The 17,906-nt window shown below is 34.1% G+C and overlaps 1 protein-coding gene across 1 annotated transcript in view; it reads right to left on the reverse strand.

Moving 5' to 3' along the window:
* The window catches only part of ERBB4 (erb-b2 receptor tyrosine kinase 4), a 1,174,475-nt gene that overhangs the window by 363,490 nt on the left and 793,079 nt on the right, over positions 1 to 17,906 (reverse strand). The window contains exon 5 of the mRNA XM_082466966.1: positions 14,839 to 14,973. Within this exon, the coding sequence (XP_082323092.1) occupies positions 14,839 to 14,973 (135 nt within the window). The remainder of the gene's footprint in view (positions 1 to 14,838; positions 14,974 to 17,906) is intronic.

Here is a 17,906-nt window from a genome sequence, read left to right on the forward strand (position 1 = left end):
TTGTGTGTCTGTGCGTGTGTGTGTGTGTGTGTGTGTGTGTGTCTGGAGGTGTGAGGGACAGTTTGGTCCAGTGCGCTGGAAATACCAGGCTGGCAGACACAGAATGTTTGAGCAGGTGGGAAAGGAAGACCTCAAATATTCCCAAATTTGTCATGTATATCCTGTCAGAGTAGTCATTACTTGAGAAGCAATGTACTGGTTCTATATCACCATGAACATTACAAAATTCCCAATATCTGTGTGTGGCATGGTCTCCAAGAGCAGCCCGTTTTCATCTGGCTTCTACGTGACAGCTCCAAGAACAGACCTATCTCCTCTATGAATTAATAAGAAATAGGTATTATCAAGAGAAAACTGAAATGGATGAAATTATTACAAGCTCCTTAAGGGAAGAAACCATTTTGTCTCCACAGTTCCTAACAGTACTCAAAACAGAGTAGGCTTCCCAGATCAAATAACCCAACATTTTCTTGACTAAGAGACCAATATCTTCACACTATAGTGATAACCCAGCTTCTTCCACCCTGAGTAAAATTTGAAAGGTCTTATAATGTCTGTGGTTTGAGACTTTATAATTATGGCTGGAGCCATTAATCTTGTGGCCTCTTTTTTTTATTATATCTGAAATTGAGACTGAGTTTTTGTTACAGATTGCTAGCCTGCAGCAGTCAGTTGGGGAAATGAGACATCACTGAGACAGATAACAAAGAAAAATGGGTAACAAATTGGAAAAGATTAGGTAGATCCATGGCACTGTATTAAACAAACTCTTTGAGGTATAACAGCCAGAAGTCTCATCTTATGTTCCTACCATTCTTTCACCTGCCAAAGGGACTTAGCTGTTTTTATACACATATATTTTTTCCTCCCCCAAGTCCTCACACTTAAAATCAAAACAACCGCATTAACAAAGAGGCACATTTCTAAAATGCCACTGTAAGCCTAAGGAATGAAAATGTGATTTTAAAATTGATGAAGGTTATAAGAAAGTGACCCAAAAGGCATTACAGTAAGTAATAAGCCTAAAATGTCTTGGCATAAAATGTTTTCATTAAGTTGCCTTTGAAGTTCAAACACAAAAACTACAACTCAAGATTAATGGATTTATAATATGTTTTTAAAATAGTATTCCATCAACAAGATATTTCAGTGGAGTCTCTTGTTGATGTACTACTAGATAGATCTGGAAACTGATCCATTATTTCTAGAAAAAAATATAAATGATTTGTAAACTACTGCATATATATCTATTGTTTTCCTTTGCAAAGTCCTCATCAGCTGGCATATTAAAGAGTTAGTCATAGTTTAGATATAATGCAACTTTATCATGTAGCAGGCATCATTCTAAGCTATTTATTTCTCATGACAACCTTAGAAGGAAAATACTACTACAGATGAGGAAGCTGAGTCCTGAGAAGCTTAATAACTTGCCCAAGATCATACAGTAAGTGATAGACCTGGGATTAGAGCCCAGAAATATAGGTTCCAGATTACACACTCTTAACTGATATAATTAAGTTTCATATTTCTGTTAACAGATACAAGAATAGAATAGTCATGTTGGACAAAGGAGGACAGAGCACACAAAATAAATTAAAACACACATAGGAAGACAAACTTTAACTTTGTCCCAATAAGGCCTGGTTTTGATAGGATTAGAGCAAATACTGAGTAAGTTCAATGGATTTTAGGAGGTCAAGAAACCAGTAGGCAAGGATGCTGAATGAGATCATTAACACATACTTATTGAATTATGGTTTTCTCAGGGAATATGCCCAGTAGTGGGATTGCTGGGTCATATGGTAGTTCTATTTTTAGTTTTTTAAGGAACCTCCATACTGTTCTCCATAGTGGTTGTATCAATTTACATTCCCAGCAACAGTGTAGGAGGGTTCCCTTTTCATCACACCCTTTCCAGCATTTATTGTTTCTAGATTTTTTGATAATGGCCATTCTGACTGGTGTGAGGTGATATCTTTTGTAGTTTTGATTTGCATTTCTCTAATAATGAGTGATGTTGAGCATCTTTTCATGTGCCTCTTGCCCATCTGTATGTCTTCCTTGGTGAAATGTCTATTTAGGTCTTCCACCCATTTTTTAATTGGATTGTTTGTTTTTTTGATATTGAGCTCCATTAGCTGTTTGTATATTTTGGAGATTAATTTTTTGTCTGTTGTTTCATTTGCAAATATTTTCTCCCATTCTGAGGGTTGTCTTTTTGTCTTTTCCTAAGCTGGGGCGAAGTGAGAGTAGCATTGACATATATACACTACGGAATGTAAAATACTTAGCTACCGGGAAGCAGCAGCATAGCACAGGGAGATCAGCTTGGTGCTTTGCGATGACCTAGAGGGGTGGGATAGGGAGGATGGGAGGGAGGCTCAAGAGGGAGGGGATATGGGGACATATGTATGCATATGGCTGATTCATTTTGGTGTACAACAGAAACTAACACAGTATTGTGAAGCAATTATACTCCAATAAAGATCTATTAAAGGTGCAAAAAAAATGCATACTTATTCAAAGTCACCTAGGGAATGGCTTGCATGGAGTTAAAAGATGATTTGGGGTCACTTGCTAAAATCTTTGATGTACCTGAGAAACAAGCAGTATTTAGCAGATGACTTCAATGAGCAGGGTGGAGGGGGTACTACAAGTGGATGTGAAGAGCATTAAAAATGGTGTCCTTCCTCATCCCACTTTCCATCCCCACAGAGTTAGAGGCATATTTACTTATAAATGGTGATGGAGAGCTAAGAGAAGGCTGATCACAGCCTCCAACATTAGGATAGGATACAGAATAAGAAGTGCTTCATAGGAGGAGCAAATCTCAGTTATAAACACTAAAAATGTTAACAACAACTAACATTTATTGAGCACTTACTATGTGGCAGGCATTGTTTTAAACATTTTCATTTATTATCTCAGTTAATTCTCATGTGAGAAAAATGCAGGATAAAGGAACTAAGCAATGACAGTTAAGAAATTACAGTTAGAAGAAACTCTTGGAGTCAAGATTCAAACTCATGTAGAAACCCAGAGCTTGAGCTCAGCCACTAGGCTACCATCTGAGGCAAAAAAGCAGAAGAATAATTGTGCAAAGAGAATGAAGATGCAGGGGGCTTTGCTCTGGAATAGGGTTAGGTAAAAGCTTTTAGAAGGTAGGAAAAGAAGGGAGAGAAAGAACAATAATATCTAATTTTTCTCTATGATTATCCATTCAAATATTTTTAAAGTAACATATATTCTTACTCTAAATTAAGTTACTATTGATGAAAAAATGTTTTGTGTTTTTTTTTTTTTTTTTTTCTCCCTCAGATAAAATGTCTGGGTCCACTGTGTGGATTAGTATAAATAATTTATTATTTCATAAGAATGTTACAAAATTGCATGATATTAATTTATCTTTCTCTACTGATTCAAACAGGATGATCCCTGTCAGTTATACAACCATAAGGAACTTCACACGTGTATTTATTCCACTAAAAATACACAGCAAATTTTTTCAATAAAATATTTGATATTTAAAATTATGCAACTAAATAAAATTTAGAAATGAAGAAGTGTTGGTTATCCAATATTTTATTGCTTTTAAAAATCTTTTAGTTTTATCATTGTATTTATTTCTAGCAAAGCAAATTTCTTTATTCTGAAAAACACATTTTGATAATTAACTATTAACCAGTAATAGTTAATTATCAACAAAGTAACTAGTAACTTGGGCATATAGGTAGCTCTTCTGATGCTGTATTCTACTTCCCGAGTACAGAGTTTGAACTGATTCTATAGAAAATATTTTTTAAAAAGCTACTTAGATCAAAATCTTAGTTTAATAAAGTGTGAGGAGGTAGGAGAATAAAAGTGGCTTATCAGGACACCTAATTTTGAGATGAATTTTCCTTTGTACATTTTTGTAATCAAGGTTTTTTTTTTTTCTTTTATATATTTCTTTTACTTATAGTCAAAGGAGAACTTTAAGAGAAATGTCACTGCGTAATTTCCTTTCCATTTTCTCTTCCCTGCTTAGAAAGAGCACCTACAATTGACAAAAGAATCACCTCTAAATAGAACATAATTTGTTCGTGCCAAGCAGCAAAGAATTAAATAAAAGTTGCATAGGGTTGCTTGCAACAATCTAGGCTTGAAAGATTGCTAAGTGGGTTAGCAGCTTGATCTCCGTATTCATCTTTCCCCAGCTCACTGTAGGGATGCCGGCTCCCCTGCTCCAACCCTCCAGTGTAACTAGCAGTCTTTCGCCCACCTCTGCTCCAAACTGCAGAATAAAAGTGGCATAGTGAGTGGAACCAATAGGAGAGGGAAGACGTCTGAAACGTCTTCTTTGCAAATGGTATGAAAGGGAAAACCTGAATACACCATTTTCAGTTACTTTTTCCTTTCAGTTCCTAGCTTTCTCTAAGTGATGGGAAATTAGAGAAGAAAAGGAAAATGTAAGCTCTTTAAATTCTACTTAATTGTGCAATTGAGTTTCAGGAAAACAATTACATTAGTAAGCAGGAATAAGCATGTGAGTGGTAAGGAAATCTATGAATGATGGCTGTAGAACAGGACACAGACATAAACATAATCACTTTTAACCCATTACAGAGTAAACAAATCAAAGAAAAATAGTAGAGGGTAAAACTGAGTGGATTCAGCACAATTTTCATTCAATTCTACATAGTTGCTTTAAACACCAGTATACAAACAGGGCTTTAGGTTTTAAAAAAAAAAAATCAACCATGGAATGCTTCGTAATCTCTTTCACATTAATCAAGTACTTGCTATTTGAGTCCACATAGAATTTTATTTGGTTTGGATAAGTCTCAAACTCTGTGAAAATTTAAGTCAATTTTGATCAACTTAGCATTTCAACCCCTACACCTAATTCTTCCAAGCTTAGAATTATTTGCAAATCCTCTTATAGCAGGATGACTCAAAACATTATATAGGGGGACATTTTTTTAAATTGTGGAAAAAATAGAATAAAAAATGTGGAAGATCACCAGAGGTCTCTTACTGACAGTCACTTTACGTTAATGTTCCTAGCTTTACATTTTAAATATTTTTTTTATTGTGGAAAAATATGCATAACATAAATTTTACCATCTTAACTGTTTTTAAGTGTACAGGTCGGGGTACTAATACACTCACATTGTTGTATAACAATTACCACCATCTACCCCATAACTCTTTCCATCTTATAAAACTGAAATATACTCATTAAACAATAGCTTCCCATTCTCCCTGCTCCTCCAGCCCCTGCAACCACCACTATATTTTCTGTCTTTATGATTTTGACTACTCTAAGTATTGTATATAAGTAAGGATCATATGGTATATGTCTTCTTATGACTGGTTTATTTCACTTAGCATAATTTCCTCAAGGTTCAGCCCTGTTGTAGTGTATGTCAGAATTTCCTGCTTTTCAAGGCAGAATAACATTCCATTGTATGTATATACCACCTTTTGCCTATCCAGTCACCCATCTATAAGACACTTGGGAAAGATTTATTTTTGATTATATTACTTTTATTAGATTTTCTGTGATTGTTACCCAATTCAAATAAAGTGTGTAGCTCTTATTACTTTTTTTTCCAATAAGAAAGACATTATTCATTGCTAAAGATCTCGAATTCCAAAAACTTTCCATTTCTAAAAATGTTAGGAGTTACTACTTCAAAGAAAAGCTGATTATTCTGATTGCATGGCCTTTTTCCACTTTGAACAGTGTGAAAACCATTTTCATAATATCAGCAACTTTTAGTTAAGTAATGATACTTTTTTTCAATGAAAATTTCCATAAGTGAAAAGACTTGTTAAAATTTAAAGTAATCTCAGACAAACAATAAAATCTTGATGGCTGCCCTTAACTTGACAGTTTGAACCCTAGAGATCTGCTATTTCATAAAATTTTGATCTTTTCACACCATTCACTGGAAGAAAGCGAGTCCTTATTGCTAAAAATTTCTCTCAGCCACCCCAAATGGGGCTCTTAATACCTACCTTACAGACTTTCTATAAGAATTAGAAATAGAGTTCTTTCAGTGCGTGTCATATATCAGGCCCAAAAGGTCACAGGCCCTTAAAGCATTGCTATAGTTATTAATGAAATCAGTGAAGGAAGTTTCACATGAAAACAGAGCGCTACATATTCTCTAAGAGGGGACTCATGTATTTGGTGGTGCTCATTTGCAGCAAGCCTATGCATTCTACACCAATTTTGAATCAGCATAGGTCTGAGATGTCTTAATCATAATAGGCTTTGCTAGTCATTTTACTAGCATAGAAATCCTACACCAGATCAGTGCTACTTAAACCTGTCGCTAGAATCAATTAGAGAACCTTGATGATAGGTAGCCTCCCATCCTTAAACCAAACTTACTCAGTGAGAATCTCTGGGGGTAGATTCTGACTAATGTCCAAGTTTGGAAACCATTAATCTACTTATCATTGGACATAAAAACCCTTGCCTTTTGTAATGCTAGACCATGATACACAACATCTCTGCTATTTCCTTCCAACAAGCTATGGTCATGAAGATTTATTTGAAGGTAGAAAATTGAACATTTTAAGAGCTAGAGCAGTATGCTTGTGGGGTACAGAGGAGTCAATCTTTGAGGCAGAAACTCAGTTTACTTTGAGAGGGTAAAAGAGGCTTACTCCGTAAGCAAGACTTTTAGCGAAACAGAGGTAACTTCTATCTGTTATTCTTGAGGAAATCTTGAGTGTAAGAAGTTAACATGAATGCAGACGCTAAGTATACTGTTTAATAATTTAAATGAAAAATGTTAGCAGAATATGACCCTGAAGATATTTTCCTCTATAAATTTTGAGTTAAACTGGCCTGTCTCTAAAGAGGTTATTCTTTCCTGAGTTGTGTGTATGTGTGCATGTGTGTGTGTGTGTGTGTGTGTGTGTGTGTTTGTGTGTGTTTATTCACCATTTGCCCCAGAGGAGACTAGGGTCCATGATCAGTTCATACCATGTATGATGTGTAGGCTTAATTTTCTTTTTGCATCCTTACAGGGAGAAATGATAAGCACTGTACTGGGCTTAGCCCAGCATTACCTACACAGGGCTACTGATGTTCACACATGGTAGTAGTGTACTTAGCTGACTGTCAGATTTTCTATAATTGTGAGAGCTGGTTCTTAAATGCAGCCATTACTAAATATTAAAATATATAAACCCACAATTTAAATTTTATTTAAAAAAGGCAATATATACTTAAAATTCATTATTTCCTGATTAGTTCACATCTATTGAATCTCTATGCTGGAAATACTACTTAAAGGTATGCTAAGTGGGCATCTCTTCCAAAATCCACATTGGTTGCTAAAAAGAGATAACATTAGGAATGTTTACGCCATGAAAATCAGCAAACTCTACAAATTGGCATGTTTTCCTCCTTATTTTGTGAAGAGAGGTTATTAAACATTTACTGGCACACTACTGACATGATATAATTTTAGACTGAAGAAATGATGCTTTGGGACATGTACTACTAAAACTTTTCTAAGGAAGCCACATTATATTCGATGCCTGGAGTGGGCATTTTCTTACGCAATGAATTGATGTTTCTGCTAATTCAGAAACAGAAAATGACATGAGCCTTCGTCTGGAGAAGGGGCAAAAAGCCTAGGAGACAATAAAAGAGTCGGTTCTTAAGGTTTACAAATGGTCAGAGGGTCCCAATATTTAGGGATATCCTCACCTACAACACAAGAGCAGAAGCACAAAAGTCAAGTGTGGGCCTCTCTGCCCCTCAATAAACATTATTATTATTAGCAAAATCATATGAATAACTAATCTCATTTATGCTTTGAGGAAATTGGGGTTATAGTGGGTCTTCAGAGCAGTTGATGGAGTACCTAGTACAGCTGTGAGGTTTACTGTAGTCATTTGTGGCAGAAGCGGGGGTTGGCAGTAAGAGAACACAGCCAGAGTGGAGAGACTATGGAACTTATTCCAGATTTTAGGTGGTTTATATGTAAAAGGAAAGTGAAAACTAATTTATAATCATAAACGATTGAGGCCAATGTGTGTATATGTAAGTGTATGTGTGTGTGTACACACATTTATACAATATGTTTACTTTATAAGTATATATTATATGCAAATGCATATATATATGATTTGCAATAAAATAAAATACCCCATGAAATGCATGATAAATATGAGAACTGAGCTGAGCTAGGAAAGGTCTATTGTGGGAGAATTCTTCCGTTCTGCCACCTGGGGTTGAGGTAAAGTACCCCTGAGGAATATTCTTTCACTTTCTAGAAACCAAAGATCATACTTCTTTAATTTTATACACATATACTATTTGATGAAAAAGTTAATTGAAAGAAAACTATTGCATTTGATGAAAATAAAGATTTGTCATAAAAAATTTATTCAAAAAGTGAAACAATGCACTCTTATCCAGGAAACTAAAGAACAAGAAAACCAAGCTAGCAGATATATTGTGCTTGTATCTTGTAACATTCTTACATAACAGTTTATCCTGGAGTGAATTTCAGTCAACCTGGAAAACCTCTTCTTATAAATATAATGATAAAGGCCCTCTCAGATAACGGTAAGATTCAAGTCCCTACTCTCTCACCAACAGATAAAAAATATGGCAGAACTGCCACTTGCTCTTATTTTTTAAAATATATATTCCTAGATTCTGTTCTGTTTGCTAATATTTTGTTTAGAAAACTTGCATCTGAATTCAATAAGTGATTTTTAGTTCTTTTGTTTTGTCAGATGAGACTCATAAAGAATTTATTTTATACATCTTTTCAAAGAACTATCTTTTGGGTTCATGCAGATTCATTTAGGTTTTCTAATGCTTTTTCACATTTTTCTATTTCCCTAATTAAAACTTTCATCTTAAAACTTTTAAAAACAATATGCATAATTTGATTCTATATATGCATTTATGTAAAAGTGGATATGTGTGTATATAATACACAGAAACTGAAGCTGTATTGAAAAGCACTGTGGGCAAATTTTGTTTTTTACTCTACTACAAAATTCTAAACTTTGAAGAGTGCATGTATCTTATGTAACTATTTTAACACTGAAGGAGTAACAACAGGTGATAAACTAAGAAAATCAGGTTTAACTGTATTTTGACATCTAGATTATTTTCTAGTTCAACAAAATTATCTAGCTGGGACACAACATGCAGTATTAGTTAGGAGCAGACAATTATTAAGATATGTAAGAGTCATTAAAAGAAAAATATAGTTTTAAGTTTTACTAATGGTTTTAATGCAGGCGGAACATCTGGTTTAAACAAATGATTAGTCTTCAAATTATGTTTGTGAACTTAATGCTCTTTTATGAATCTTCCGATTCCCCCACACTCCCACTGTGTCATTAGCTGGTATTTGGTTTTAGAAAGCAATTGAGAATGAGAGGTGCATTTGGTGTAAGCTAAAAAAAAAAAAAAAGACTAGGATCTGCAGCATCTGAGTGTAGCTTTCAGTGTCTCAGTGAGATCAAGCTATGAAATATTATCTTCCGGATGCTAAAACACACATGAAACAGAAACATAATAGAATGTCAACTAATTAATATATAATGAAAATGTAACTGTCACATATAAAAATAATTCTGTCCACATATGGTCAAGTCATATGAAAAAAACAAATCATAATCAGAAGACACTTTATTCCTTTACCATAAGAAATCACTCAAATTTTTACTCATATTAACTCATTTCTTCCTCATAATAATCCATAATAACCCTAGGAAGTTGATAATATAAGCTCTTAGCCAAGAACCTATGTGTGATCTTTCAAGCCTGACCATAGGTAGCTACGAAGGCTTTACCTGGCAGCCCTCACAGAGGAAAGCAGCCCTCCTTACAGCCGAGGTGGTGCACAGTCAATGTGCTGAGGTCTCTGAAGGGAGTTGCAGTCAAGGAGGCTCAGGGCTCCCTGACAAGCCATGCTTTCAAGCATGTTGACATTCCTAGCCCAGGTGCTTCCATTAGGAGGCCTCTTTATCAAGTGCCTGCCTTGGGTGCCTTTGCTGAAATGTCCTTAGAGGGGTGGGGGGAGCCCTGAAGATACTTTTTCTCCACTCTGGCTCATTACTCAGTACTTTCCCACTCTCAGCCCTTTCCCCTCTCCCTCCCACCTGCCTTCTGGCCCGCAGATCCATAAAACTTCAGGCAGGAGCCTTTGCTTGGGGGCTCCCTCAGCAGTGAGACAATTTCCTGTGTTTGTGTTGATCAGTCTGATCCATGTGACTCTCTCCTGGAGCTGTTCCATGGTGAAAAATGGCACGGGGGAGGACTTGGTGTTTTTTCCACTGCAGCTTCTTGCTTATACTACTGCCTTAAGTGATTAAAAGCTTGAGTGTTACCTTCTTATTGGTTCTTTGTCTTAACTGACCACCATGAAATCTAGCGGCTCAGCTCAGCTCTTGACTCTCCCCTTTTATAGTTGTAGAAATGGAGGTGCTGAGAACATAAGTGACTTGCCCAAGGTCACATAACTAGTAAGAGGCAATGTTAGATTTCAAACAAGCCTGTTCGACTCCTAAATCCATTCTCTTAACTATACATCTTCTTCTTGGAAAATATCATTGTCTGTTTTTCCATGTTCAGGTTCTGATATACTCCCATTTGCTTAATTATTAGAGGGCAAGTAATTTCCATCATTTTGATATTGTCATGTTGATGAGTGTTATTATAGAGCTCCAAGTAAGTGAAACATAATTCACTACATGATTTTTTTTTTTCACTCTGAAGGGCAGCTTGTTGAATAGGCCCTATTGACGTAGCTTTTCAAGGATGTTAGCATGTTAGAGAAGTCTTGCTAGGGATCTGTACAAGAAAAAGACACTCGTCTCTCCTTTATCCTGCTAAAGTTTAGACTGAAGTATCTCAAATATTTTGAAAAATACAATTTGGTTAAAATTATTCCAAAATAACATATTTTGAAAGAAGTAGTATCATTTAAAAATTGTTTTTCCACACACTTCAAACCTTTTCCTCATTGTTTCTATTATAGCCCAAAGGTATGTCAATAAAAAGCCAGGTTGCTCTTGAAAACATTGCACTTTTCTGCTTTAAGAATCAGTATGCAGTCCATTCTGTACATCTGTGTCCTTATTCCTGTCCCACCCCTACGTTCATCAGAACCTATTTTTTTTTTTTTTTTTCTTTTTAGATTCAGGGAGATCAGGTCAGTGCTTTGTGACCACCTAGAGGGGTGGGGTGGAGATATGGGGATATATGAATACATATAGCTGATTCACTTTGTTATACAGCAGAAACTAACACACCATTGTAAAGCAATTATACTCCAATAAAGATGTTAAAAAAAAAAAAAAAGAATTAGTATTGTACCAAAACCCAAAAGCATACGTTAAGAAATACTTTGCAAAATATCACTTAAGAATCAATAATCCTTAAATTCTTTGTCAAAATTGTGTGATTTGAACATATTTACAATTATTAAACAAATCAGTGTCTCCAAACACTAAAGGATAAGTAGACACGTATTTTATCTTATAATTATTATAAATATAATAAAATATAAATAGAACATAAATATAATTAATAGAAATAGTGTAACATAATTATATAAGTATAAATTAAATTAAGCATATACATGTGTATTGCCATCTTTACCTGAAATAGACTTGAAATGGATAAAATACCTGTCTGTGGATTATAATTTATTCTTCACATCCATTCTCTTAAATATAAGTGATGGATGGAATAAAATATAACTTGAATTCATCTGATTTTCCCCTTTATGACCTGATCTATTTCATTTATTTATCTATTTATTCAGTATATATCTGTTATCCATCCATCATGTGCTAGAACAGAGGACAGGATGATGAATTGGACCTTGTCCACAAGGACTTTTCATTTTAGAGTGAGACAATGCCAGGGTTCAGCACTAGTTATTATAGGGTGACACAGGAAAAGTTACCTAATCTCGCTTATAGAAGAGAACACTTCTTAGAAGAGATAACAACTGATGAGTATCTTAAAGTATGAATAAAATTTGCCCAGCAAACAAAAAAGGAAGGGCAGTACAGACAAAGAAATTTTAAGAACTCATTTTATAGAGGGGGAAAATAAGTAGGGATCTGCTGAAAACTCCAAGTCATTGGTTTTGTTTAGATTTGACCCTACATTAGTCAGTTGCAGTGACAGTGTTTTTAGACAGGGTCATGGTTAGATTTCCATTAAATACAGCTCTTGCTGGCATTTTGTCAGGTGGAGTTGTCAGGACTGAAGGCAAGGAGAGTAGTTAAACACAGGGGCTCTTAACCAAGGGTTCTTGGGCCCCTAGAGGGGCTGTGGATAGAATTTATGAGCTTCTTGAACTTGATGGCGGAAATGTTACATTAGTTTTGGGTCTTACATTTAGGTCTTTAAACCATGTTGAGTTAATTTTATATATAGCATAAGATAAAAATCTAACTTCATTTTTGTGTCTGTGGCTATCCAGTTTTCCCAACACCATTTGTTAAAGTGATTTCCCTTTTTAAAATAATATTTATGCCAATTACTATTTCAAACTGTATTACATATTAATCCCACTGTTAGAATACTTTATGTAATATAATAATAAAGAAGTATATTACTATATCACATAAAGTATGCTGATAGGTGTATTTCAATATAATTTATTTTGTTGTAATCCTTTATAATTTATTTTATAAATTTATTGATTTTATACATATTAATTTATGATATAAAATATTTATTTTGAGCCTATTTATTTATTTTAAATATTATGAGAAGGGGGCTATGGGTTCACCAGACTGCTACAAGGGTCATGGCCTCAAAAAATATTAAGAATTCAGAGATTGTTCCAAGACTTCAGGCAACAGATGAAGTCTTGTACTAGATCAATGGTATTAAAAAATACGTACAATGAAGAAATAGGCAAATTCAGCATGATTTAGCAATTAAATAAATGTCAAGAACCAAAGATAAGGTGAACTCAGTGATGCCTACCAACGTCTTAACTTGGGTGATTTGATTGGTTGGTGGTGGGTAGTTCTGGAACTTAGTGGGGAAGCTGAATTTAAACCATGGGAACTGCCAGTAATCACCCATGGGGAGAAGGTAAATGAAGAAACTGACTCAGGATAAAGCCATGGAAAACCAATATTCAAGGCCAGCCAATTTATTATTATCAGATATGGTATCATGCACTGTATATAATGTGTCAGCAAATAGAACTCATATGTAAAGAATAAAACTTCAACAAGCAGTTGGTGGTTAATCTGTAAAGAATCATTTGTTATGATTCTACTCTGCATTTATAGTTTTTGTACCTGCAATTATTTGCACGCAAAAAAAATACAGCTACTGGTGCCTAATTATAGCCACAAACATCTAAATTTTCCCTCAGAAGAATAACACAAAGAGATACCATCTGTGAAAGTGCAGTAAATCCCTCACACCTTTCCTGCTCCACATCCTGTAAGGCTGGTGGACACATTCCCTTTGGCTTCTGTCTTGGGCTTTATTCTTGCCTGATCTCATTCATGCATTATAGGCTAATAACTAATAATCTGAAAGTCAGTAGGCCTTTCCTCTTATCCAAACATTATGATTGTCCCCCTTCATATAAAATGTACTACGGTATGGGCAGACTGGAAAATGGAAGCCATTTCTGAAGCACGTCATTTGCTTTGTTAGTGTGGACAGATTCAATTTTTCATTCACATGTAATTTTACAAGGTATGCAACTTGAACACTGTTGAACAAAGATGATATCTCATACAAATTTCTGCCTAAAGGTGACAAGCAAATTATGTTACTTTACTTTTTAAAGAAAGTTTTAGCCACTTATTAGAAACACAGCTGTCAGTTTGGTCAAGTATATTCATATTTCTCTGTTATTAGGACCATCAAGAAGTTTAATAATTGTCCCTTGGAATTTGATTTTCTACAAAAGTGCTATAACACAATCAGTACTATTGCAAATAATCATTGAACTGTGTGAAGATAGTTATGATTTCAGATGGGAAACATATAATAATAGATGAGAAATATAAAACCCAGGGTAATTCTTGATAAAGATTCTGTTCTCATACATATGTCAGTAATAATAAATGTGGGGACAACATAGCCTGCTTTATGAAAGTGAAACAGATTCCCAGCAGAATAATTTCCAAAGGCTTTAACGAGAGCTCAAATATTACTTGCTTATCATTTAATCATATTAAACACTTTGAATCTAATAAATCCTCTGTTGTAGAAATACTATACACTTTAAGAATGGGAAATTGGATAGTTTATTAGGCTAATGACTAAAACCAGAATGTAATATATATTTCTTCTGTATGAAATATATATTTCTCCATTCTATTTATAGTGTTTAGAATTGTCATAAGGTATTACCATGAAGGTTTTAGGGGTAAATGAAGGCTTAAGAATTCTAAAATTTTCACTGGTTTTTATTTCTTATCTAAAAATTTCAGTGACTAGGAAAGTACATTTTTGTTCTACTACCTTTTTCTCAGTGGTGTATGAGTCACAAAGAGTTGAAGTAGCAGTTACACACCAGCCTTAAGTTTATGGACAATGGGCCACATGCTTAGACATTAGAAATATGGTAACATAATTTAGATTTATCAAAAGGGATCAGGTTAAGAAAATGAGAATTTGTAAAGGGGGAGTATCATTCTAAAAAGATAGTTAATTAGAAGCAAAAAGAATGTCCTGTCATACATAACTAAACATTTCAATGGATGCAGTAAAAATTCAAAATACTATTAATGACATGATAAACATAAGCCATTCTTGTGAAAACAAGAGGTAGAAGAATCTTTTGAGACATTAAAAAGGATAATGCTACTCACATCCTGAGCTACCATTTGTTGACACCAGAGTCAGGTTGGAAGGCCATGGATTCCGAACAATATCTTGCCAATGAATTGTGTCTGTATAACAAAGAAACTTGTTCTGGTCTACATAGACTCCACCATTTAGGATTTCTGTATTAAAACAAACAAACAAACATAGATTTGTTGTCAAACTTTTTGATGATAAAAGGTAGTCAATAAAAATGATTTACTGTTAAGCTATTTTCAGTGTTAAATTACAGTTACTTTGTTAATAGCCAAGATATCTTTAAAAATATCTTTTTCCTGAGCCATACAGGTTGCAGAAATTTGAAAACCTTGAACAATACAAAGAAAAACAACCACTCATAATTCAAGCACTCAGAGAGAAACACTCTTCACTTTTTGGTACAGATGTTATCAGTCTTTTTTTATTTCCTCTGAAATTGGAATAATATTGCATATAATATTCATAACCTGTTAGTTTTGTTAATACTAAATTGTGAGTATTCAATGGTAATTAAATATTATTCTATGTTATTTCCAAGGAGCATATAATATGTCAGGGTATAACTTAAACAGTACTTATTTAACCAATCGCTTCTTATTGGTAATTTAACTTGTTTATCTCTGATTAGTTCTTTAAATTTTTTTCTATAAATAACATTCACAGATTGTGAATATTTTTAAGACAGATTGTGAATATTTTTAAGACTTTTGCTACAAATTGTCAAATTTCCCTTAAAAATATTGTTTCAGTCAATGTGACATTGACAGGAATCAGTTAGGTAAGTAATTAGCGCAAAGTGGAAGCCAAAATTAATGCTTCAATCACAAAAGTGTTCTTTGTTCATCTCAAATGTAGTCAACAGAATTGCCAATTATTCGTTAAGAACAACACAAAGCAAGATATCATAAAAATGCTCTGGTTCATTGGAATAAGGGCAAGATTGTGGGATTATGTGCATCCGAGCCAAGTTTTACTTGATTCTCTGTTTCACAACTCTAGCCTTAATCAACTAACTTGTCCTCTCTGAACAATGGCTGATCATATACATAGATTCTCATTCAGATAGCTTTAGGTTATCCAGAAAAAAAGGTAGATATTCCCTCTGAAAATACTATTCTTATCATTTTAAGAAATTGGTGAGAAATACACATAGTATCTTCCTACCCAATATCTACCACATTTTTTCTTCTTGTCCAATACAAGAACAAGTTAAGAGAAATCATATATCAGTCCATAAAGCATCCAGATACAAATAACAAAAGTCCAATTAACAGTAATTTATATAGATAAGGGATGATTTTTCTCACATAATAAGAAACCTATCGGAGGCAGTGTGGATATTAGTTTAGCTGTTCTGCAGTACCCACAACCTGCTATGTATGTTGGCTTTATTCATTCAAGGCATAAGATGGCTGCTGCATCTAAAGGTGTTTGTTTGAATTCAAGGCAAGGTAAAGACAGAAGAGCAAGCAGGAGACTTCCTCCTGGTGAAGTTTCAACTTTCTGTTTGGAAAGAGATGTTTTCCCCAAGGATTATGTCTGCATTACAATGGCCAGAACAATATCTCATGGCCATTCCTACTGCAAGAGAGGCTGAGTAAGCAAGTATTTAGGTGAACATATTGTTATTCAAACAAAAGCCAAATGTGCAGGGGTGTTAGTGAGGAAGAAGAGGCCCATGATATTGGGAAGGCAACTAACTCCGTCTCTTGTGCTGGCCTTAAGAAAATCATCTCTCCTGTGCAGTATCCCAAGCTAAACCTTTGAGAGTCCCCTTAAACCAAAAAGGGGCATAAAAGAATGAACGGAAAATACCATAAAAAAAAGGTATTTGTGGAAGTAAGATTGGTGGTCACATATAAAATGCCTTACTACTTTGCATATATAAAATCCTTCAGATTAATTTTGACTTTTCAAGGGTTTCCACATTTAAAATCAATCCCATTTTCCATCATTAATCTTTCACTGACTATTGGATCCATTTCCTCAAGTGAGGGGAAAAAAAAAAAAAAGAAACAAAAAGAAATTAGATCATCTTTCTACTTCTAAAACCCAGTTCTTTCCTTTTCATGACCTAACAATACAACCTTCATCAAAGCAGAGGGGAGATGTAAGATGTAATAAAGATGGTGAAAATGGATTTCTACACTAATGTTTGGCATTAAGTCTCTAAGAAATGTGACGATCTCATACTAATAGCTTTCTCATGAGACATTAGATGATGCTCTTCTGCTCTAGGAATAATTCTTCATTAGGTGACAAAGAAAGGAGATTTTGACTGCTATCCAGGAAATGAAGGTTATTTTTCAGTCTACATTTGGAAAAGTTCTACTTAAAAAAAAATGTGAAGAGAAAAGGTAATAGCTCAAACATTGTAGAAAGAGTATATTTTTCAAGAGTTACATTTTAATTCAAATAGTTCATACTGACGGATCACAGTATCCATCTACAACTTCCTATCGAAAAATATTCAAATGGAATCAGATTATATTATACTGAATAATAATCTCATCAAATCCTGTTCTTGGATAAAAATTAATCTGTTACCAATGTTGACATTTGTTTCTTAGAAATACTCTGTTCAAGAGCTTGGCTTATACTTGGAAAATGATTTAGAAAAGAGGCAATACTAATTCAAGTATAATCTTACATGTTAAAATTTTAAATTAAGACTACAATCATGATCAATCTGGATGAGACTTTTATCATTCTAAATTCAAAACCCGGCATCTGCTAGCAATTCTGGATCGGGAGGATTTATAAAGTTTTAGCATTTAATAATGTATATGTACATTTTCCCTGAAAACAGTCTTTTTTTCCGTTATGTTTGGTTTGGACCATAATCTGTTGTTGAATGTCATAACCTCACAATCAGAAAGTGTATATTTTATTGATATTTATAGACGTTTTTATGTACTTTTCATCTTACATTTTCTTTTGATCAACTTGATTACTTAAACATGTGTCAGAAAATAATGTCAAAATTGCACTTATTCATTTATATGGTTTACATTATTTTATAAGTTTATACAGTGTTAAAATATTAATTTAATATGCTTCTGTGGGGAAATATTTA

This window comes from Balaenoptera physalus (assembly GCF_965194825.1).
Source record: "Balaenoptera physalus genome assembly, chromosome: 6".
Classification (NCBI taxonomy): Eukaryota; Metazoa; Chordata; class Mammalia; order Artiodactyla; family Balaenopteridae; genus Balaenoptera; species Balaenoptera physalus.